The following is a 22,558-nucleotide window of genomic DNA, read 5'->3' on the forward strand; positions in this document are numbered from 1 at the left end:
CACAAAAAAAAAATTTCCTCTTGCTTCCAGTTTAATCTAAATAAAGAAAAGTTTCTCTGTGAAAAAATTGCGAATGAAAAAAAATGTGGGCGCGTGTGTGCGGGGGGAGGCGGTGCACATTCGATATACCGTCCCTGACGCAATTTCCACGGAGAGATATCGAGCGAATATCTATAGGTCGACCCGGGTTCACCCACACCCACACCAGGCCTGAGCTTTCGACGCCAGTTTGGCGCGGGTCGCGCAGCAGCCGCGACTTCCCCGAGGGGCGCTTCCTGGGAAGAGGCGAGCCAATTCCTAAGGTCACGCCGGCCCAGAGGGCTCCTCTCGGACAGGTCGACGGGGTCCGAGTCGGGTCTTGGAGAGTCGGGATATCGAACCAGCTGCTCGCCGTCCAGGCCTGAGTCCGGGACTGGCCATGGGGCCGCGCCGACGTCGTTCGGGGCGCTTCCATGATTTCTTCCCATTTTTTTAACGGGTGAAAGAGAGATTTGGTCGAATAAGTTCATAAGTTTCAAGTGATTATTTTAAGGATTGTTCATGAGGAGTCGCGTTGAAGAGGAAATTTGATTTTTATATTGTGGATTAGAGGGTGGATTATTAAATTTGATGTCAGAGGGTGGAGGTGGTTCCATGATCTCTTCGCTTGTTTCAACGAGTGAAAGATTAGGTTGGATAAATTTTCAAGTGATTATTTTAAGGATTGTTCATGAGGAGTCGCGTTGAAGAGGAAATTTGATTTTTATATTGTGGATTAGAGGGTGGATTATTAAATTTGATGTCAGAGGGTGGAGGTGGTTCCATGATCTCTTCGCTTGTTTCAACGAGTGAAAGATTAGGTTTAATGACGATTTTAATGATGATTCTTGAGGAATCGGGTTGAAGAAGAAATGTGATTTTTATATTGGGGATTAGAGGGTGGATTATTAAATTTGATGTCAGAGGGTGGAGGTGGTTCCGTGATTTCTTGGCTTGTTTCAACGAGTGAAAGATTAGGCTGAATAAATTTTCAAATGACGATTTTAATGATGATTCTTGAGGAATCGGGTTGAAGAAGAAATTTGATTTTGATATTATTGATTAGAGGGTGGATTATTAAATTTGATGTCAGAGGGTGGAGGTGCTTCGAGACTCTTCCGTGATTTTTTGACTCCTTTCAACGGCTTAATAAATGTTGAAATTGGACTGTCATTCGCGTGAAACAGAGTTTCGAAATTATTAATTAGAGGATGAATTATTAATCTCGACGTCAGATGGAAGATAAGAGTTGGATTTTTTAGAGATATGGAAAGTGTGCTGTGGGTCCTGTCGAGTGCGTAACCGGCGATTAGCTGATCTCGGTTATCACGAAACTAGGCTGAGCATGATAGTGCGGCATGGCTCTTGGCATGATCTAACAGTGATAGAATTTAATAACACTCTGTACATCATCTCGCCTAATAACATCCGCTGATGTCTAATCTGTCCATATCTAACGAAGCTTTACAGGGAATATCGATGTCTAAAGTAGCTTATCCATGTCAAACCACTCAAGGAAGCCTGCCTAAGAATCACTCTCCGATTGGTATTAAACTTTGCACACTTCTGGAGCTATTATGAGTAATCGACATGCATTTCCTTATCTCTGTAATGTAGCAAAGGTGATATGAATTGATCAGCTAGTACATACTAGTATATATTAGGTCCTGAAGCTTGTGAAATTTCATATAACAATTCCTTTTTATTAATCGCGGACTAGAACCAACATGGCGTCGCTTACACCTTTGAAAGGCTTAGAATCGAAAAAGAAGATTTTCAAGACCTGTTTAGAAAAACTTAGAATACTGTAAAAATGGAATATTACATAGTCAGATGAAAGGGTATTAATGGATGTTATTTTCTCGACGTAGATTAACTTTCTTAGTATCTTTCATATCATTTGAAAAATAATGTCCGAAATATTGGCTAGCGCAACCTACCGGCGCCTGTTGGTACTCACCACCGGCTAACAGCGCTGGGGAAAAAAGGATAAAGAGCGCGGAGCGGCGAGTCGACCGGTAGTACCGCGCGAGCCGCCGAAGGGGGAACGTCGCGGATCGCTCGATTAGTTAACCACTGTAAACACCGATTCTAGTCTCCTTCGCATTAATGTCATTCCGAATGTCAACGCGCGGTAAATCGGCTTCGAAGTCCACTATCCGAATAGTCTTCCCGCGAATCTAACAAAAGGACTCAGGCGACCATGGATTGATTTTTTAGACCGACAATAGTTATTTAAACAGCGAATGCCGAATTAGTCGCCATTGGCTTCGAAGTTGTTTCTGAGAGAATTATTCTCTTTGTTGGATATAGCGAAACAATGGTGGTCGTTGGTCCGATCGATATGGGTGTTTGGTCACTTGAAGTTTGTTTACCCGTGTTGTCGTTTCGTTGTTGTCGATAATTGCGTCCCACGTGTCGGTAGGATTCGCTCGGGTCAAGGATTTCCTCTGGTCGAGTCTCCTCGAATCGATATTGTTCTCTGGAGTTTTGTTAACGGAATCTCACGCTTTGGATTTGTTTAATCAGGGATCTTTAGTGGAAATATTGTTGGCCTAATATTGTAGAGGGACGATTGTTGGCCTAATTTTGCAAAGGGACGATTGTTGGCCTAATATTGCAAAGGGACGATTGTTGGCCTAATTTTGCAAAGGGACGATTGTTGGCCTAATTTTGCAAAGGGACGATTGTTGACCTAAAATTGCAAAGGGACAATTGTTGACCTGAATTGTTGGGCGACAATAGAGGAAGAGTTGCAGTGGCCGACAAGTGTGGAACAATTGGGTGGACAAATAGCAAAACGATTGTTTTCGACGAGAGTGAAACAATTGGCCCGACAACAATACTGCAATTATCATCGCTAATAGTAAAATAATTGGGGCGCAAACGAGAAGGCAAATATTGTCGCCAAGAATACAAGTCGTTAACAACAATGATACAATCGTTGTACCAATAGTCCTCGTCGTCAAGTGTGAAAATCCTGACACGTCTTTATTTATTTATTGCCTAATCGTGGTTATTATTTATTACAAAACGTGATTATTTATTAATGTGGCGTGTTTATCGTGAGTCAGGAAAATCGAGTGTATTGTTTGCGGATGGAACAATGTTTTCTAATGGAATTAATTAGTAAATGGCAGAAAGAGGTGCGTCTTGCTTATCGCGATTAAAGGCTTATCATTTCGGATACAATTGTACATTGTTACAATTTCCCTCTTCGTTATCGCGATAAAGTGATAACACAAAGAAGAGAGAAGTGGGCTCGAAGAGGAAGGAAGTTAACACTGGAAGTATTTAAGCGAAGAGAAAGGAAAGAAGACAACGCAGAAGTCATCAACGTTGATAAGGACATCATCGAACAAAGATACAACGGATAAGGATAAGGAGAATAAACGATTAGGAGAGATTGCAGCGAATTGAAGTTTCCTGGAAACAATTCGGACCAAAGGAGGAATTGAATGTCGTTATATGTATCAGGGCTTTTTATGTCCAATTACCCTGGATTGTCCAATTTATCGAAAAATAAGGAATACAATTATCAGAGAACATATGTTCATACAGGGATACAAAAAGTGTGATTACCGATGTGTATACAAGTATGAGAATACGCAACGAGAGAGTAGCAATACAAATTAGTTGCAATGTTAGATTGATATTGTCTAGAACTATTGTTAACCCTCTACCTCGGAAGGGAACTACTCCACGACGCCATTTATTCCGTCGGTGATTTTAATGGAACGGCAAGGATAAAAAAAATCATAATTGTGTAAATCACAATTGTCGATTATAGAAAATCCTACAATACTTGCGTGCACTTAGCAACTTTCTCAATGTAATTTTTCTTCGATCGTCAAACGGATTGAGAAAATTGTGAAGTTGGAGCAAATATTTGAAGCTACGCCACGAAGAATTATCTACGAGTAGTTTTTACGCTCTTACATCGGTTACATGCAAAATTACCGTCGACCACAATTGCTGACATCGTCGAATTCTGCAATTATTCAAATTGATTCTGAAACTTGCGAAGTTGAAAGAAAAGTTCGAAGCTACGCTACAAAGCATCTTTTAGCAGTAGTTTACGTTCCTACATAAGTTTGTTACGAAACTACCACGATTGTCGAGCTTCATCAGATTCTGCAATTGCTACGTGCACATCGCAACAATCTCAACCTCCTTTAATTATCAAATCGATACTAAAATCTATGAAGTCCAAGCAAAAGTTCGAAGCTACTCTACAAAGCATCTTTTAGCAGTAGTTTACGTTCTGACATAAGTTTGTTACGAAACTACCACGATTGTCGAGCTTCATCAGACTCTGAAATTCTTCCGCGCGCTTCGGAACTTCTTCGATCAAGTACCTTCTCTATCTCGCTTCACTTGGAATAATCGAAGTTGATAAAAAGTGTGGGCATGTGCGAATGGGCAGCCTCTCGCGAGTTCCGCAAGGGCGGACGGCTTGCGTAGAAAAGGCGGAAAAGATGAACGGCGAGTCGAGCGACGCGGAAAAGCGGCGGCGGAGGTCGAAGAGGCCGCGCTGCAAGCTGGACCCATCCGAATGCCTCAATCTGCAGGACATCCTGCTCTCGTTCAACGGGCCTATCAGTCAAGAGCAGACCTGGGCGCTCTGTTATCAGGCCGCCAAAACTCTCGCCCGCACCCCCAGGACCGAGTTCCAGGAGCTGACCGACCTCTCGCAGATCCTCCTCCACAAGGACGGCGACGTCCGGGTGGCCTTCTCCGGTAAGGACTTATCTACTTATCATATTTTGAAAAAACAAAAAAAAAAAAAAGGTGAAATCTTTAGTACATACATGTGTCCTCCACGGCCGCAATTCTTAATTCAAGCTTTCTCTCCCGTAAATCAAGATTCGTTCAGCGATATTTTGTACTACAGAATATGTGCTAAAAAATATCTATTTCGGGGGGGAAAAAAAAGATAAGAAATTTCTAGTCATCTCGGACAAGAATCAAAAAGAGAGATTTTCCTTCTTGTGAAAAAATGAAATTTCACGAGCATCGCGTTATTCCTTAGGGCTTTCATAATCACGTGATGGAAATTCAAATTGGGGAATTGTTTTATTAATATTTGGACTTTTTGGCCTGTGTATATATCGATATTTCGACGTTTCAGGGTGTATTGACGAACATTTTGTAACGCAATAGTGACACGATAACGTTGATAGTGACACACGTCGGTTATGCAAAAACTCGGTATTACAGTGACTCGTGTCCGTTAAATCATTTCATCGGTCATGCGAATGATTAGAGCATTTCCCATTCGGCTTTTTTGGGCCGATTGTAATCCCGTGACGTTTACGCGACTTGCCGAGCCGAGGCCGTCGCCTTATAAAGCGAGCCCTCGCGAATACAATGAACAAGAGATCGTTTGCATATAATCGTATCGATTTCTAAATCTTATCTCCGCTTCGCTAGGTAACGAATCGCAAAGAGAGCTCCTTTTCCTTGTTTCTTATTGCTAAGAACAATGCTCGCTAAGAAGCTTCTCCGCTCCGATTGACAGGCCACGTGGTCGGTATAACATCTTCGAGAAATACAACATTAATTTCAAACAGATATATACAGACCAAAAAGTCCAAATATTAATTAATAAAACTATTCATCAAACTGGGTGCACCGAATCATTTGAATTTTCACCACGTGATTATGAAAGCCCTAAGGAAGAACGCGATGCTCGTGAAATTTCATTTTTTTCACGAAAAGAAAAATCTCTTTCTTTGGCTCTTCTCCGAGATAAATGGAAATTTATCTTCCTAAAAAATGAAATTTCACGATTATCGCGTTCTTCCTCAGGACTTTCATAATCACGCGTGGAAGTTTTAAGTGACTCGATGCACCCAGGTTTGGAGAAAAGTATTATAAATATTAATTATATGATAGTTTCATACCACCTTAATAGAGCGAAATGAAACCCTGAGGAGATGGGATAAATTTAATAACATCGAATAGGAATTCCATGATAGGGGACGTAGTAAGGACGAATCATAAATCGTAGGAGCGTTGATAAGAGATTATAGATCACGAAAAAAGACGTGGAGTCTCTTTGAACGATGGCGGACATGAATGCCTCCTCTGCAGATATGGCATCGCCTGTGCAGGACGGGAGGGCATTGATGTCTCCCAGTGAACATACATTCACCGCCGTATTTCTCTTTTTGTTGCAGATTCCACGAGTCAGCCCGTGTCGGAGAGCAAGGTGCGTCCGACTATATAATTTATTAAAGAATAATTAAATAACATAACATAATATGGGTAATTAGATTCTATAGAAAAAAAATCCATCTTTAATCTTTTGAACACGGAGCCATTTCGACATACGGGCGAAATTCCTCTGACCGTGCAGGCAACATTGGGCCAAACGTCGGGCGCCTTTAGGCACTCTTAGTAGCCAAAAAGTTCATTTTGAGGAGTTCTTGCAATTCCGGCACTTCCGCGGTGCGGTCCGAAGCGTAGTTAACTGCAGTTAACCGTAGTTAACCGTAGTTAAGATGGCGTGCCGATACGCCGGCAAGAGTGGACGGTGCCGTTAGGATCCTTTCACAGGTCCGCGGGTTCCGCGATTTGGCCAAGGGCATCTTCTTTCCATACGCCGGAGATAATTCCATCGCCCTGGTTAGCCTCGATTCCCCCCGACGACCCGGTTACGTTGAAACGAGCCCAGCTTCCGAGATCGCCGTTCCTACGGTTTAATCACCCCCGCGATACCTGCCATTAAGGCGATATGAAAGCTGTGGCAAAGGGGTCAATTCTGTATGAAACTTTTCTCTGAACTGGGTGCACCGAGCTGCTTGAAGATTTATCCCATGAATGCGAAGGACTGGAGAAAAGTTTCATTAAACATTGACCCTTTTAATGCGACTTTAATATCGCCTTAAGGTCTGAGGAGCCTCATTTATGAAACTTTTCTCTGAACTGGGTGCACCGAATTGCTTGAAGATTTATCCCGTGAATGTGAAGGACTGGAGAAAAGTTTCATTAAATATTGACCCTTTTAATGCGACTTTAATATCGCCTTAAGGTCTGAGGAGCCTCATTTATGAAACTTTTCTCTGAACTGGGTGCACCGAACTGCTTGAAGATTTATCACGTGAATATGAAGGACTGGAGAAAAGTTTCATTAAATATTGACCCTTTTAATGCGACTTTAATATCGCCTTAAGGTCTGAGGAGCCTCATTTAATTTTTTTACATTTTTTATAAACGTGTTTAGTGTATTTTAATAAACGAAAATGTAATTTCATGGGTTTCGCGGCCTTTCTTAGGGCCTACATTTTTACTTGGTGAAATTTCAAACGAATCGGTACACCCCATTCGGAGAATAGTTACACGAACGATTTGACCTCTCAGATATAAATATAGGCTGACGCTTTCATATCACCTTAACCTCTCGATCCGTAGCTCCCTTTTTCGCTCCCACCGCCTACTCTGACGTTTGATCACCGATTAAAGCCAGTGGGCGTTTAATGGAAATTGGTTTTCTCTCCCGCAGATGGTTTTCTCCCTGGGGATGATGCTCTTCAAAGCGCTGGACTTTGGCCTCGACGAGCAAGAGGAGAGACCGCTATCGCCAGACCTGGAAGACCTCATATCAGTGATGACGCATTCCAGTCAAAGTAAATGCTTCACCAGAGTTCCCCTTTCCTTTATATTCTAATTTACTTGATTACAAAAGAGAAAAAAAAATAATATAATGCACCGACGATTTCTCGGAGTCACTTTTTACGCGCCGAAAGAAGTTCCATTAACGAGGCACCTTCGTGTCACCTTAATGATGCAAAATGTGCTTTTTAATTATTTTTAGCAGAGTGCGAGCCAGACTCCGAGGAGCGTCTCCAGGAAACCGACGACGAGGGGATCGAGAGGGATTCCGGAGACACCGATTTGGAGGAATTGCTGATGCAGAGGACGAACGACCCTTACACTGGGGCTTTGTTGTGCTCCCTGGAGAATAGTGTTCGAGTAAGCCGGTGTTTCTCATTCTTTCTCGGGTTTTACGAATTTTCTTCTTTTTATTTTTCCTCCACCAAAAGTTGCCTATTACGGGCTGCGTTACGCTTCATCTTTCTAAGACTGCTAATCGTGCCTCTCTATTTTTATGTTTCGTTATCAGCTGTGCACGCGACATATGCAAGGGACAAGGGAACAGGCCGACGCACATTACCGTGCCGTAATTCGGGCCCTGGTGACCGAGGCTCTCGAATTGTCCCAGTTTTTGGATAAAGTCGCCAATGAGAAGCAGCAGTCTCATGCTAGGGATTTCCGGGGAGAAATAACCCTAGACAACGCTGCCACGCATCATCTCGACGCCCTCGACTTCAACGACTGGGTCGGTGTGACTACGTTTTAATTCCTATTAATTTATTGATAACAGCAACACCTATAAAAAAAAATCAAAAAAGGAGGGTGGATTACTTCTTACATTTATAACGTTTGATTTTCCGTGATCGATTTTGTCTCTCGGTGGAGAAAATAAAGAGAGAAAAATTAATTCGAGACGCGCTTGTGCCGAGGAGAATGAAAAAATCGAGTTAACGAGTACCGACATTATTTTCTTCTTATTTTTATTTTTTTTTTTTCCCCTTTGAGACTCAGATGCAAGAGATGCGGAATTATTGCAGGCCCGTTCACTGTGTCGATTTTGTTTTTTAGACCGACATTAGGATCTGGCGAGCCATACAAGTATGTCGATCGAAAGTGAAATTAATATGCACGGTTCAATCGAATCGTAGTCGTGCATGTGGCATGTCCGGCTGAGATTTGTTAGATGTTCTTCTACTTTTCGTTACGAAGTCCTGTGACTGGATTAATTGTAATTATTTTTCCATTTCATATTCATTTCTTGAGATTTCTTTCACTTTCTTCGATAGATACCACGAGAAATCGAAGATCATTAACGATTCCATTGCATTGGGCATGAAAACGGCAATGCACTTCTGCACCATCAAGTCACACTTCCTGCACTTTATTATTAATAAAACAACAAATTCCATTTTCGAGTCTGCATCTCATGCTTCTAGCGTCGATAAAACAGTTCGCGGATGTCTTTCCGTATAGCCGCACATCACTATCTGCAGGAGTTGCAGGTTCCCCCTTTTTTATCCTATCTTTTATTTCTCGTTATTTTATTTAACAGCCTCGTCTGCCGCGTTACTTCCGGTCCGATATTTAATTCAGAAGCCTCGAGAACTCCACTGGCACGTTTATCCCGCATTACAGATCCCTGCAATGTGTTCTCTACGTGAATTTCGCTTCCAGGCCAGGTTTTGGGTCCAAGTCATCGGGGAACTGCGAAGAGGGGTGAAGCTGAAGAAGGTCGAGGCCGGACTTGGCATGCGAGGACCTCCTCGAGGACGTGGGGCAGAATTCGAGCTGACACCCTACGAGATCCTGATGGACGACATCCGGGAACGTCGGTACAGGCTCAGGAAGACTCCTGCACCCTCGCCGCACCTCAGGAAGGACGCAAGAGCGGTCATCCTGGAATTCATCCGAAGCAGACCTCCTCTGAAAAAAGTAGATCCAGCACAGGCTTAATGTTCTTAAAATGATAGGGAGAAAAAAAATGATATATACATATACATGACAAAAAGTGAAAATATTTATACGATTTTTCTCCAGAGTGGGTGCGCCGTATTTTCGGAGACTTTAACGCGTGATTAAGGAGGCTCTAAGGAGTAACGCGCTGTTCGTGATATTTCTTTTTTCGACGACAAATCTTTTTTGCTCTAATAATATAAATAATCTGGTGAAATTGGTCATTTGTTGGTTTTGTTTTTCTAGGCATCCGAGAGGAAGCTTCCTCCCCTGAAGAGGCAATGCACGATGAGGGAACTGTTGATGGAAAGCATCAAGAGACCTCCTAGACCTTTGAGGTCCTCGCGGACTATCAACACCTCTAGACAGCATTCGGTGCTCAAAGAGACTCCTAATGAGAACAAAGGTAAGTCATTTTTTTATCATTAGTATCTTAAGGTGATACGAAAGGGTAATTCTACACACCTAAAACCTGAAGATATTCAGGGAAATATTTTTCTACGTCTACGGAAATGTTTAATCAACGCCAAACTCATCACTGAACGGTACGTCATAATTAATAATTCAATATTTAATTGCTTGACCAAGCAACGCCGGTTTAATCGCGATGATAACGTTGGAAATGTTATCGCTGATAAACATAATCCGCGGGGTCTGAAGAGCTGTACTCATTGACAATATGTAATTTAGGTTTAATTACGGTTTAATTTGATTTAATAAGGAGGTGATAAAATGGGAAGTCTTAATGGACGGCGTATAAGGTGCGATAAGAAAAAAGACGACCTCGACCTTCCTCCATATCACGGGTCCATAATCGGCGACCTCCTTGGACGAGGTCGCTTCTTTTAAAACGCCGGAGACTAGAAAAGGCCATTGTGAAAGATCTATTTGTCACTTCTTTAAGGCGATATGAAAGGGTCATTCTATATTAAAAGATATTTATTAGGATATACATTAAAAAATATTTATAATGCTTTTCTCCAAACTGGGTGCATTGAATCAATTGAAACCTTGACACAGGATTATGGAGGTTCTATTGAAATTGCAAAATGTAATCAAAAGTACGTGATAATATATTGATCCATTATATCCACGGAAAATATTTCCGCAGCTCGGCCGCGAGCCAAACCAAGCGATCCGCATTGCTGCGGAAATTCCGCGTTCGGGATAAAAAGATGAAAGAGAGAAATATAAAAAAGGAAAGAAGGTCGATAATGCTTTCCGACACGTGGCAGGAATTTTCGCGGTGCATATAATCTATGTATTAAATGAGATATTAAAGGATCACCCTGGAATTGGAAAAAATGTGCCGATGTTTTTTCCATGTTTACCCGAGTTGGTGAATTTTTTAGGAGGACTTTTGGTGTCCGTCAGAGGCTTTCTGCGCTTTTCTCTTTTTTAATCGCCGACACGTGATGGCGCATTATGCCGGCAGTATGTTGCACTTTAAATGACTGCCCTTTAAAGGTGGTGTAACATGATGCACCCCTGCTGTTCTCCATCAACCCCTAGGGGAGGTAAACTCGTGTGGGGAGTCCTTTAAATCACTCGACGTGGCATTTTCTCGATCCTTATTCATTTTTCACCGCGTTCTCATTACTTACAGCTTTCGACTTCCTATAGATATGATTTATAAGAATTTCTCTTGGATATGCGCATGTCGTAAATTTCGGAGTTCTTAAAAAATGCGCCTACAATGTACATCGACTATCATCCCTAGGGGATGATTTCATCTCCTAGGGATGTTAGTCCTTACAGCTTTCGACTTTCTATAGATATGATTTATAAGAATTTTTCTTGGATGTACGTTCAAGATACACCAAGTTAATGCCGTTTTAAAATTAATACCTCGTGACACCTAACTCTATACACATAGTATAGCAAATGGCCTCTCCATGTCTATAAGCACTATGAGGAAGACACACGAGCGGTCCTTCGAGCGACTCTCATCAGCTGGCATTTGCGAGGCCGTCGCGCAGGGCGCATGCGCCGCGCTCCATCAGGGACCTGCGCCTTGGAGGGCTTCCGCGTCATTCGACGGCCGCCAGCTGCCGCGGTCGGGTGTAGGCGCTAGAGGGCTCCCTGCAGTTCGACCAGGACTGAAGGTGGACGTGCTCAGCCCTGAGGGGTGTCTCCGCACCCACCTGGAGGACGCGACTGCGATCCGCCGATGCCGAGGAAGAACCGTCGTCCCGAAGAAGAGCCGCATCCTGAGGAGCACCCTGAAGAGGGACCGGGACGAGTCCGGAACAGAGAGGGCAGAACGGAGCCGAGTATCGACCGCCGAGGGAGAGGAGCTATCCGGAGTGCGTTGGCGATCTCGCGGGAAGCAGACCTCCTGGCGATGGTGTATCTGGAAGAGGAACTTGAAGAGGATCTGGAAGAGAAGATAATAAGCTTGGAAGATCTCCACTAGGAGGAAGAGGTCCCGGAAGGGGTTTGGGGAAAAGGGTACCAAGAGTATCGACCGCCGAGGGAGAGGAGCCATCCGGAGTGCGTTGGCGATCTCGCGGGAAGCAGACCTCCTGGAGACGGTGCATCTGGAAGAGGAACTTGAAGAGGATCTGGAAGAGAAGATAATAAGCTTGGAAGATCTCCACTAGGAGGAAGAGGTTCCGGAAGGTGTTTGGGGAAAAGGGTACCAAGAGGATACTCTGCTGCCGATGACCCTGGACCTCGGATAGGAGTAGACGAAGAGTTGAAGAGTTGATAAGTATAGGGTATGAACATGTATCTTCATCATCAAATCTTCAACATCAAATCTTCATCTTCATCGTTGATGAAGTTGAAGATTTAGGGGAATATCAAGGCTCCCTAAGGGGAAACAGGAGTTTAGAAGTGTTGATAGGTTTTCTGTATGTGGCAAGGATGAAGAGTCGATGTTGATCTTGCACCTAGAAGTGGAGTTGACGAAGATCCAAAAATTCAGGCGGTAATTAATCCCCCTAGAAGAGGTTCTTTTATTCCGGATGCTGCCGATGATCCTGCTGAACGGATTCATTCGTCAACGATGCGGATCAACATCAACGTCAACTTCGAAGCACGAGCAGTGGAACTTTGAAGCCTCCCAAAGTGCGTCGACTGGACTGGAGTGAATGTATAACTATATTACTAGTTAAATTAAATAACGATACATCGACCCCCTTTTTAAGATCCGATAAACGCGGCTCCGCCGGAGGGGGTGATTACGCAACGCTTATCACAAGATAGACACGGCGGAAAATCACGAAATCCACCCAAACCCCAGCAACAAGCCTGCTATATGATTGCCATTGAACATTTATCGCACAACGGATGAAAAATTACATAATGCTTAACGCAGGATACACAATTCAGGAGACACTTCCGAAACTCATCCGAACTCCACCGACAAAGTTGCTGCTTAACCCTTTCAGTGATAACGACGCATATGCATGTATTAAGTATTTGGTGCACGATAGTCGGTACATATTAATGAATTTAATTATTTGCGGCAAATTGATTGGAAGAAGCTTCTGACGAAACGAGAAAATCAGTGAGAACCCTCTCGATAGTCGCGATAAATTTATCGTGAAAGATTGCTGGAAAATATTGCTGATAAAGGGAGAACTCTCGCGATAAGTTCAGACGGCAAAAATTGCTTAAAGGCATTGCTGATAAAGCGAGAGAAATAGCGAGAACTCCCGTGACACTTGTGATAAACTTATCGGCAAGGGTTGCTGAAAAGTATTGCTGATTAAGCGAAGGAAATAGTGATAACTCCCGAGAGAAACTGCGACAGACTCATCGGCGATAGTTGGGGAAAAACGTCTGCGAAATGGTGGAAACTCGAGCGACACGTAGCGCGGGGTGAGGGGGGCAGGAAATTGGAGCACCAGGTCGCGCCCGGTCCGGGCGGCGAGGTGGAAACCTGAACGGGGTCAACCAGGACCCCCGGAAACTCGGGCTCGTCCGGGACCGACGAGGTTCGATCGGGGAGTCGAGGGTGCCGATTCGAGGGCGTGAATCGGGGCCGGCACCTTCTGCGGAGGGGACGACCGATCAATAGTCGGAAATAAGTGGAGAACCAGTGACTCGGGGTCTAGGTGAATCACGGCTCGCCATGAGTCGACCTTAAGGGGTTCCCGAGGGAACTTCCGCCCGGCTGGCCGCTGCCCTTCGACCCTCGCTCTCCTGGACGACACCCTGGCCTTTCGCGCCGTATCGCCACCCTGGACAACTTGGAGTAAATTTATTATTATCCCCGCGTGGGTCTTTATTAACCCGTTTCACGGTATTCCGTAAACGCGTGAAAGGGGTGTCGTTAATTACCACCCTCCTCCACCCCGTCGAAAAGCGTCGGGGAGGTTAGGAATCGTGAATCGCCAGGAGGCGCTATGTAAAAATCGGCCTAAAACTAGAATTGGGTCTTGTTTATTAGTAATTGTTAATTAAACTCTGGAGACTCTTCGGGTATAGGGATACCTGTAGTATCAGGTTCGTCGGAGTTTAGATATATTGCGGTCGAGGTGAGCATGGATCGTCCACCTCGGGATTTCGATCAGTTCTGTGGTCGAGCTCGGGGACGGGAAAGGAGTTACGAGGGCAGAGGAATCATCCTCGGGAGTGAAGGATTGGATGTTAACAGTTTCCGGTCGGATATCGAGATCCTTGTAGCAGGGGCTTGATATATCCTGACTAGGAGTAAACGGACCGCTGGAGACGCGAAGTGAGCGCGGGTCGTCCACTTCGAGATTTCATTCGTCTCTGCAACCGCGTTAAGAAGCAAAAAGACATCTCCAAGAGCAAAGACACCTTCCTCAGGAGTGAAGAATTGTATCTTCGAAGCTCACGGTCGAGAATTGCGATCCCTCCGGCAGTGATCACATTTTTCTCCAGTCTCGGGGTGAACGAAGCACCACCTCGGGATTTCATTCGCCTCTACAACCGCGTTAAGAAGCAAAAAGACATCTCCAAGAGCAGAGACACCTTCCTCGAGAGTGAAATATACGATCCCGAGGATTCTCGTACAGATATTAAGCTCCCCGCGACTTTAATCCGGAAAAATGTTGCTGGCCGTCGGAGGGGAGTCCCGTAGGATAGTCCTGGGTGAGGTGCCCCCGGCGAAGCCCGAGCAGGAACAGGAATCCGCCCAGGACGTCGCAGCCCAATGGCACCTGCAGGAGGGCCAGGACCCTCGACCTGTCGCCACCCAAATTCCCGAAGGACGTCGCGCGAACGTCCCGATTCCTCAACCTCGACAGAGGATCGTCAAGGAAGTCCGAGCTCGCACGATCGGGAATCGTAAGTCCCATAGAAGGCGCACTAGGGCGACAGGTAATCATCCGCTCATCGTAACTCGCATGTCACGTAAACCGTCTTGTAATTTCGTAAGTAACAATCCCCCAAAAATCGACAACAATTACTGCCAGCCGACAATAAATTACCCGTGCAATAAATCAACGTGCGAAAAAAAAANATTATATACATATAAAACGTGAAAATATTTATATAATATATATATATATAATTTGATACATTATATATATGTATCAAAATGTCGAAATGCTTTTTAATAACTTTTTTCCAAATTGGCTGCACCGATTAATCTGAAACTTTATAGATTCGCGTTGTTAAACCGAATTGTAATTACGTCGACTTGTAATTGCAACTAGGGGAGGATATTAAAAAGTGACCGAGTAAACAATTGTCATTTCACTTTCTTCTTTTATACAATGCCATTTCACTGACCATGTAGAGCACTCATATACTCGTACACGCAGAAAAAAAAAAAAATAGAAAGAAAGAAAAATGTTGGTTCACTTAATATTAAGTGTAAGTGTTCATAAAATGACAGTACTTTCCCTTAGACCTAAAAAAATCATTTGACTACCCTTGGTTAATTTCATATATAGTTTCAATTGACCGCACCGAATTTCAATTAACTTGACCTGAATTGTTCGCTTCGGTGAATTAAAATATTTCGGTAGAAATGGTTTTATTAATTTTAGAAAATATTACAGTTAATAAGCCTTATTTCGGGGTAGTGATTTTATTTATATGCGTCGATCTGCCGGAATTTTTGAGGTGATCAACAAAAAATTGTTAACCAAAGGATTTGTTCCTGCAAATTAAGTATTTGGATGTTCATATGCTATGGTTAAATTTTGTAAAAGTTGTATCGATTCGGCCAAGTAATATTTTTCTGCGTGTATGACGCTTCGCGGGAGGAAGGTATGACTTTTTACGAGAGGGTGGTGTATGTCTTTCAGAAGGCACTCAGGACGCGACGGGCATTAAAGAGAGCGAGATTGTGACCACCCCGAAGACGTCGAGGCGAGGATCGGCGGACCTGAATTATTCCGCACTGCGGCAGCCCAGGAAGCTGATCCCCGTCGACTTCGACCTGAAGGTTTGAACAAAGAAACATTGATATAATTGACTATCCAGCGAGGGGAAATAATACCGTGATGAATTATTGCGGATTATTATAATTTACAATCTGCAAAGGATCGTCAGGTCGAATCGTTACCCCTTGAACGCGGAGCCATCTCGACATACGGGCGAAATTCCCCTGACCGTGCAGGCGATATTGGACCGAACGTCGGACGCCTCTAGGCGCTCTTAGCAGCCGAAGGGTTAATGATAATATAAACTAGTATAATTTAATAATAGTATAAGGTAATATAATTTATTAATAATATAAGCTAATTCAATTCAACCCCTTGAACGCGGGGCTATTTCGACATACGGGCGAAATTCCCCTGACCGTGCAGGCGATATTGGACCAAACGTCCGGCGTTAATAACCACTTTGCTAATTGAAATTCGGATTTTTTAGCTCGACGCCGACGACGAGGACGACGAGGACTTCGAGGTGGCCAGGTTCGACGACGAGGACGTGGCCACGAACTACTGGCGGTCTAAGGAGGACTACGTCTTCGGGAACGGTGGGCCGTCCGGAAAGCGGATTTGCGATCCCGAGGATGAGGACGAGGTCGGCTCGGCGAATCCTTGGCGGAAAACGGGGAGCTTGAGGCTCACCAAGAACGAGTACCATCGCTTCTGCGATACTCAGCTCGAGTGTAAGACAAATGTCTTTTAACAATGAGCGCCGAGTTGACATTGCACTGTTACGCACTGTTACCGTTTATGAAACTTTCCTCCGAACTTGGTGTACCGAATCGTTTCAAACTTGACAATGCGTACATGGAGGCCCTAAGGAAGGTCTCGACACCCAGGAAATTTCATTTTTTTTTTACAAAATATTTGCAAAGTATCTCAAAGTGTCGAAGACGTCGACTACTTCCACGTGTCTTTTTGTTCGCGCTTTCCTTTCTTTCCCTTTTTCTTCTTTCATGGAAGTCAATGGTCTCGTTTCAGCTTACGACCTGGCGACGCAGTGCCCCTCCAGGAGAGCCTCGGCTAGGAAGCACGCCCCGGTGGGGAACATCTCTCTGACGGCGTGCACGGGGACGACGTCCCTTCCGCACTCTAGGCCTCACAGTCGCCAGCACAGGCACGAGGGTGTCTCGGGGACCGCCGGGTCGAGCCTGAGTCCTGGACAGAGTCCCAGCCTGAGCCTGACCTCGAGCCCGAGCCTCAGTCCCCGACCTAGGGCAAGGCCCAGGCCGAGCGCCAGCCTCGACAAGCACCAGGACGCCCAGGACCGGCAAGCTTCGGAACAGGTGCAGCCATCTTCGAATGTGTTTTTACCATCTATCTAATTTTTGTTTAGTAGTTTTAAGTTTTGTATATATATATGACACTCTTATAATATCTTAAGAGGATATGAGAGGCGGTAATATCATATATTATATTGCGGTCCTATCCAAAAGACCTAATGGCGTGTGATAGGCAGAACGAGGGATGTATTTCGCATTGCCGATTTTGCAGAAGCCGTCGTTGGGGGATATGTTCCTGGACGAGCGTCTCTCTCTGACCCTGGAGGAGATCGTGCACATCAGGAGCGTCCTGACCAAGGCGGAGCTGGAGTCGCTCCCGGTGGAGGGCCGCGTGAAGGAGGACGTCGAGAAGAGGCGCGTCTGCTTCCTTTGCCTGAAAACTAGGTTCGGCATCCTGGGACCCTGGGGCCAGCGTTGTCGACTCTGCGACAGGACCGTCTGCGTGAAGTGCTACTCCAAGGCAAAAGAAAAAGACTTTTCACTTTTTCGTACTTATATATATATACATATAAAACGTGAAAATATTTATATAACTTTTCTTGTCATCCTGTTATCAGATGAGGATACCGACGGAGCACTTCGCGCACGTGCCGGTGGTGTTGTTATCGCCGGGGCTGCTGTTATCACCCTCTAATTCGGAGCCCGACTCGGGGAACCGCAGTCCGTGGACGCGGCCAGTAGGGGCCGTCGGTTCCGCGCCGGCTTCCCCGGCCAACCGTCGCAGGGAATCCGCCGCCCTGAGGAGCGCATCCCCCGCCTCGACGCCATCGGTCACCCCTGGGGGAACCACCAGCGCGACGCCGGCTCCGACGCCGCCTCTCTGCAGGGGTCGCATCGACGACGACCACGACAGAAGGTGGGCTGGAGGCTAGAACATTGTGCACACTGGGAGACATCAATGCCCTCCCAACCTGCACAGGCGATGTCGTATCTGCAGGGGAGGCATTCATATCCGCCATTGTACCAAGGAGGCAAAGTGGGTTTTTTAAGGTGACATGAAAGTGTGAACAAGAAACTCGGTAGAGTCTCGAGCCAAATACATTTTTCGAGGGAGAAACTCGTAATCTACAATGGCGAACATGAATGCCTCCCCTGTGGATACGGCATCGCCTGTGCAGGACGGGCGGGCATTGATGTCTCCCAGCGTACGTACCAAAAAGTTAAGGGATTTAGAAAACTTTTCTCCAAAGTGGTGCACCGTGTTGTTTGAAACTTTAACACGTGATTATGGAGGCTCTAAGAATGCCCGTGAAATTTCACCTTTCGAGATATAAAATATCTTTTTTTTAGTTCTTGTCCGAGATAAGTGGAAGATTTTCTTTTCTTCGATTAGTAGTTTCCGATAATTCGGTGCATCCTGTTTGGAGAGGAGTTGTATTAATGTTATCAATTTTTGGTATGTGTATGTCACACTTTGACGTCACCTTAAGTCGAGGTCAGACTTCGGGTTAGTGTCTAGTAATAAATTCTGGGCATTCGTTCCCACAGGAGCTGCAAGAGCGCCGGAAGTCCTGCGCGGCTGCCGTCTGCCGGGTTCGGGCTCAACTCGGAGCAGCGACTCGCAGCGGAGCGGCTACGAGGAGTGGCGATGGTCGTCTGCCATGACTGCCGAATCATGGTAATCCAGATAATCAAGAGCTCCCGCACAACGCGGGCCACGATACGCAACAACGTCATCTCGCGGCTTACCCTGGACCTCTCGCCCGCCTACGTGTAGCCGATCCCGCGGGACTCCGGGAGGCGGCCTCCCCCCAGGGGAAAACCCGCCGACTTAGTCTTAAAAGTAATCGTTTAAGGACCGGGACCCGTTCCCTGGACAGCCTGCGAGATCTGAGAGCGAGACGACACCTCGGTCTCGCCGAGAAACGAGAAAAAAACCTGGAACCTTGTCATCCTTGGCGCTGCCGGCTCTTTTCCGCCGATTAGTTCCCCGTTTCTCCGCGAGCGGCGCCGGTGGCGCCGATCTCTCTATCGACTGGACAGTTGATTATCCAAATTTCCCCGAGATGCCGTGACGATTATAAGGGATCTTTCAGCCCCATTGGATTGTAAAAGCTGCGACAAGAGGTCTCGTTTTTGGAACCCTTTCGCGGCCGTGTTCAGAGTCTAAAGAGTCTTGTATGTACATTTTAACGGAGCGGAACGGCCGCTCCGATATTTTCTAGAGTTCTATTTTCCTATAGCTCCGATTTCATTCGTAGCCAGTCGAGTACGAGTCGAGATTTACCTGGGCGAAAAATCTGAATCTTCCGAGGCCCGAGATATCTCACCTGGACGAGTTTCTCTAATTAACCTAATTGCTTTATTAAGAATTTCCTCCCCTAATTAATCCCATTCCGTAAACATTTCTTTAACTCTCTAAACGATGGACCATATTAAGGAGGCGGTTCTTAAAGATCGAGCTTATCCCGGAATCTTCAATTGAATTAATTCCACTTTATTTAATCTTGACCTTAGTGATTTATTAACTCTTAATTTTCATTTATTTTCTTTTTTTTTTAGGTTCAACTTAGAATTGTGGCAAGAGTAATGAATTAAATTTTTATGGAATAAGATTTTAAATAATGGAGAAATCCTTTGCGTAACGATAGAAATTTGATTGAGTCAGTTTCACATAAATAATGACCACGTCTACATCGCACTCCTAAATACGGGATTTATTGATCCAGGAAGTCGCATTAATAAATCCGCAGATTCGATTCTGAGCGTCTGGATTGGCACTTAAAATCGGATTTACTGGGTTTGAATCGGATAAATCCCGGATTTCGAATGCCATGGAGAGTCCCGAGGATCTGCAATAATTTAAATATGCTTTCCTTATTTTTGTAAATGGCGGAATAAAGGAAATGAGGAAACGCGATCGCGGAGTGTCTCGGACCTCGCTCGAATTAGGCGATTATCGCGAAACGAAGCAATTGAAGCAATCGATGGTGCTTAAAAAATGGGAAAAAGTCTTCGAATGCTACTCACACGAACTGTATAAACCGCAGGGAAACGGCTGTATCCTTTGCTCTGCTTCGCAGTTTATGGCCGAGTTTACACCGATCATTCGGCTACGCTAAAGACACCGAGAAGATTTTTATTAAACCAAAGAAATATTTCTATAGATTTTGGATGTCCAAGGAATTATTTGACTCGAGTAAACTCGAATAAATTGAGTGGAACGTTTCCTCGGAATTATGACAATTAATTTCAGTCGAATAGTTACTCTTTTAATGGACGAATGATTTTCACACTTTTAGGGTGGATTTACTAATCTGTCAGCGTAAACGATAGTATACTGATTTAATACGGTACGCAGAGAAGGTGTGTATTGTAATCGGCTTGGTACACCATTAAATAACTTAAACTACACCTTTAATATGCATGAATGATCGGTTTAAACTAAGCCTTTATACGTGGACCTTGCCTAACCACGTCGCTAATTCACTTGCTAATTCCCTAATTACGAGTGAAATTGGTCGCGTGAATCGCTTTAATTGTGCTAATTGGGCGAATTGGGTAAATATCGTGAATCTAGGCATTTGTGAGAATGGCGTGAAATTTTATTTGATGTGTCTTTAATTAAAGAAGTTGCGCAAATTAAGCGAATCGCGCGATCTCGAATCCGTAAAATTATGCGTAGCGAGTAGTCGAGATAGAGATAAGAAGATAAGAGATAATAAGATTATTAGGTATTAGCGAGCCCTGTAACCGCTCGACAAGTTAATCACTGTTTAAATGGGATAAAGATCTACCGTTAAAGAATCTAAGCCGCGATAACAGGGAGAAAAATGATGCAAGGCACAAATCAGAAGAAATTAACATACCCATAAACAACCTAACCTCCTCCCGAGGGTTCCGAAACTCGCAACGGATTTCCTTAATTTCTTTTCCTTCTCTCGTCTATCCGACACACCTAAACGTTAACAACAAAGAGAAAGAACAATTGTCCTCGCGAGTAACCGCATCATTGATATCCCGGAGTACAGTAAACACTGAAATAATGAAATAATAAAATAACAAGATGGCCGACGAGACGCGCGGCAGTGTAAGAGATAATTGATAATACACTTTTGAGGGCATTTCTTCGTTAAGTGGCCACCTTAAATGGACATTTCTTTATCAGGGACCGATATCTGACTGTATTTTCTGTACAGAGTGTCGTGGGTCGAAATTGAGGCCCGAAAATCGGCACTTCTTTGGACAGTCGCGACAAAGATGGCGGCATAAGGCGACTAATGAGAGCGAGAGAGAGGGAGAGGGGCCGTTTGACGCTGTTAGGGAGTTAACGTTATTCAGATATAAATATAGGTATATATGTATAAAGAAAGAGGAGTCTTTTATCGAATTTGTTACGTAAGGTTCGTTCCCAGTGCCCCGTGTGTTCTAGTTCCAGCTCGATCGGTAAAGTCGGTGATAAACCGAGGCTCGAATTTTGTCGCGGAGGGCTTTCGATAATTCACCCTATTAGGAATATCCATCCAGAAACGTTGTCGAGCAATTTCACACGATGAGATTAAACATGCGGTGAGTTGATATTAGCTTGAAAAAGAGAAATTAGTCCTACTTCGCGCGACAGAAATCGAGTCTCTTCCCGCCTAATGATTTAAATTAAGGATCGAATTAATTTCAGTTTCGAGAAAGGGAAAATTCAAAATGGCGGAAACGAAGTTAGAGAGAAATCGCGGGATCTTGGATCCGGCTTGTAATTAATTTCTAATTAATTTCGAATTAATTTGTCATTTGACGCCTAAATAGCCGCGCGAAATTCCTCGCGTCAATTGTAAATTGCAAGGTGTTGCGTTAATTGTAAATTACACGGCATTGCGTTAATTGTACATGAGAGGGTTAAGTATGAGATATTAGCGATCGCAGAAGCAGATTAACGTAGCTTAACTTTAAGGAGCCGGACCTTGATTTGCACAAAAGCACTGCGTCCGTACATATTAATACCCCGTACAGAGAGATGTTAATTATAGTATACATACATGTAGAGAAAAGAAATGTCAATGTACGGCGGCATTGTCCGGTTACCTCGAAACTGGCTTAAAGAGTTTCGGTACGACTTGTTTGTACTCTAGCGTTTCCTCGCCGTTACTAGCACTCTCCTACGGGACGTATTATTTATTTCTCTTTTTTCTATGTAACGTAATTGAGAATAAAGTTGCGAGTCCACTTAAGACAAGGTTACTTTGCGACTTCTTACTCTTTATTTACTTTTTAGTCATTATTTGATAGGACTTGTTTGTACTCTAGTATTTCCTCGCCGTCACTAGCACTCTCCTACGGGACGTATTATTTATTTCTCCTTTTTCTATGTAACGTAATTGAGAATAAAGTTGCGAGTCCACTGAAGACAAGGTT

General features: G+C 44.3%; 1 protein-coding gene across 3 annotated transcripts; it reads left to right on the top strand.

Annotated features, from left to right (window-relative positions):
* The first annotated feature begins 257 nt into the window (after positions 1–257).
* On the top strand, positions 258–22,558 carry LOC105695359 (protein spire). 3 transcript variants are annotated; one of them, XM_012416869.1, is made up of 14 exons: positions 258–478; positions 2,548–4,758; positions 6,201–6,232; positions 7,526–7,649; positions 7,838–7,995; positions 8,147–8,362; positions 9,292–9,549; positions 9,817–9,976; positions 15,801–15,940; positions 16,369–16,612; positions 16,911–17,215; positions 17,424–17,672; positions 17,770–18,068; positions 18,701–22,558. In XM_012416869.1, exons 2-14 carry the CDS (start codon positions 4,437–4,439, stop codon positions 18,927–18,929), a joined length of 2,736 nt encoding a protein of 911 aa, XP_012272292.1. In that variant the 5' UTR covers positions 258–478; positions 2,548–4,436; the 3' UTR covers positions 18,930–22,558. The 3 variants fall into 3 exon arrangements, with proteins under 3 accessions (XP_012272292.1, XP_012272308.1, XP_023290799.1); XM_012416885.1 differs by lacking the exon at positions 258–478 and adding an exon at positions 486–839; XM_023435031.1 differs by lacking the exon at positions 258–478 and having other exon boundaries at positions 848–4,758; positions 7,841–7,995.

Source organism: Orussus abietinus, unplaced genomic scaffold, assembly GCF_000612105.2.
Source record: "Orussus abietinus isolate OABI.00-Male unplaced genomic scaffold, Oabi_2.0 scaffold55, whole genome shotgun sequence".
In the NCBI taxonomy this organism is placed as follows: Eukaryota; Metazoa; Arthropoda; class Insecta; order Hymenoptera; family Orussidae; genus Orussus; species Orussus abietinus.

What these genes read in the sequence shown, in the direction of transcription:
- LOC105695359 (XM_012416869.1), top strand. Translation starts at nt 4,437, where the DNA reads ATGGGCAGCCTCTCGCGAGTTCCGCAAGGGCGGACGGCTTGCGTAGAA. An exon ending in GACTCCTAATGAGAACAAAG is followed by an intron (nt 9,977 to 15,800) that starts GTAAGTCATTTT and finishes TATGTCTTTCAG; the next exon opens with AAGGCACTCAGGACGCGACG. An exon ending in ACCGGCAAGCTTCGGAACAG is followed by an intron (nt 17,216 to 17,423) that starts GTGCAGCCATCT and finishes CCGATTTTGCAG; the next exon opens with AAGCCGTCGTTGGGGGATAT.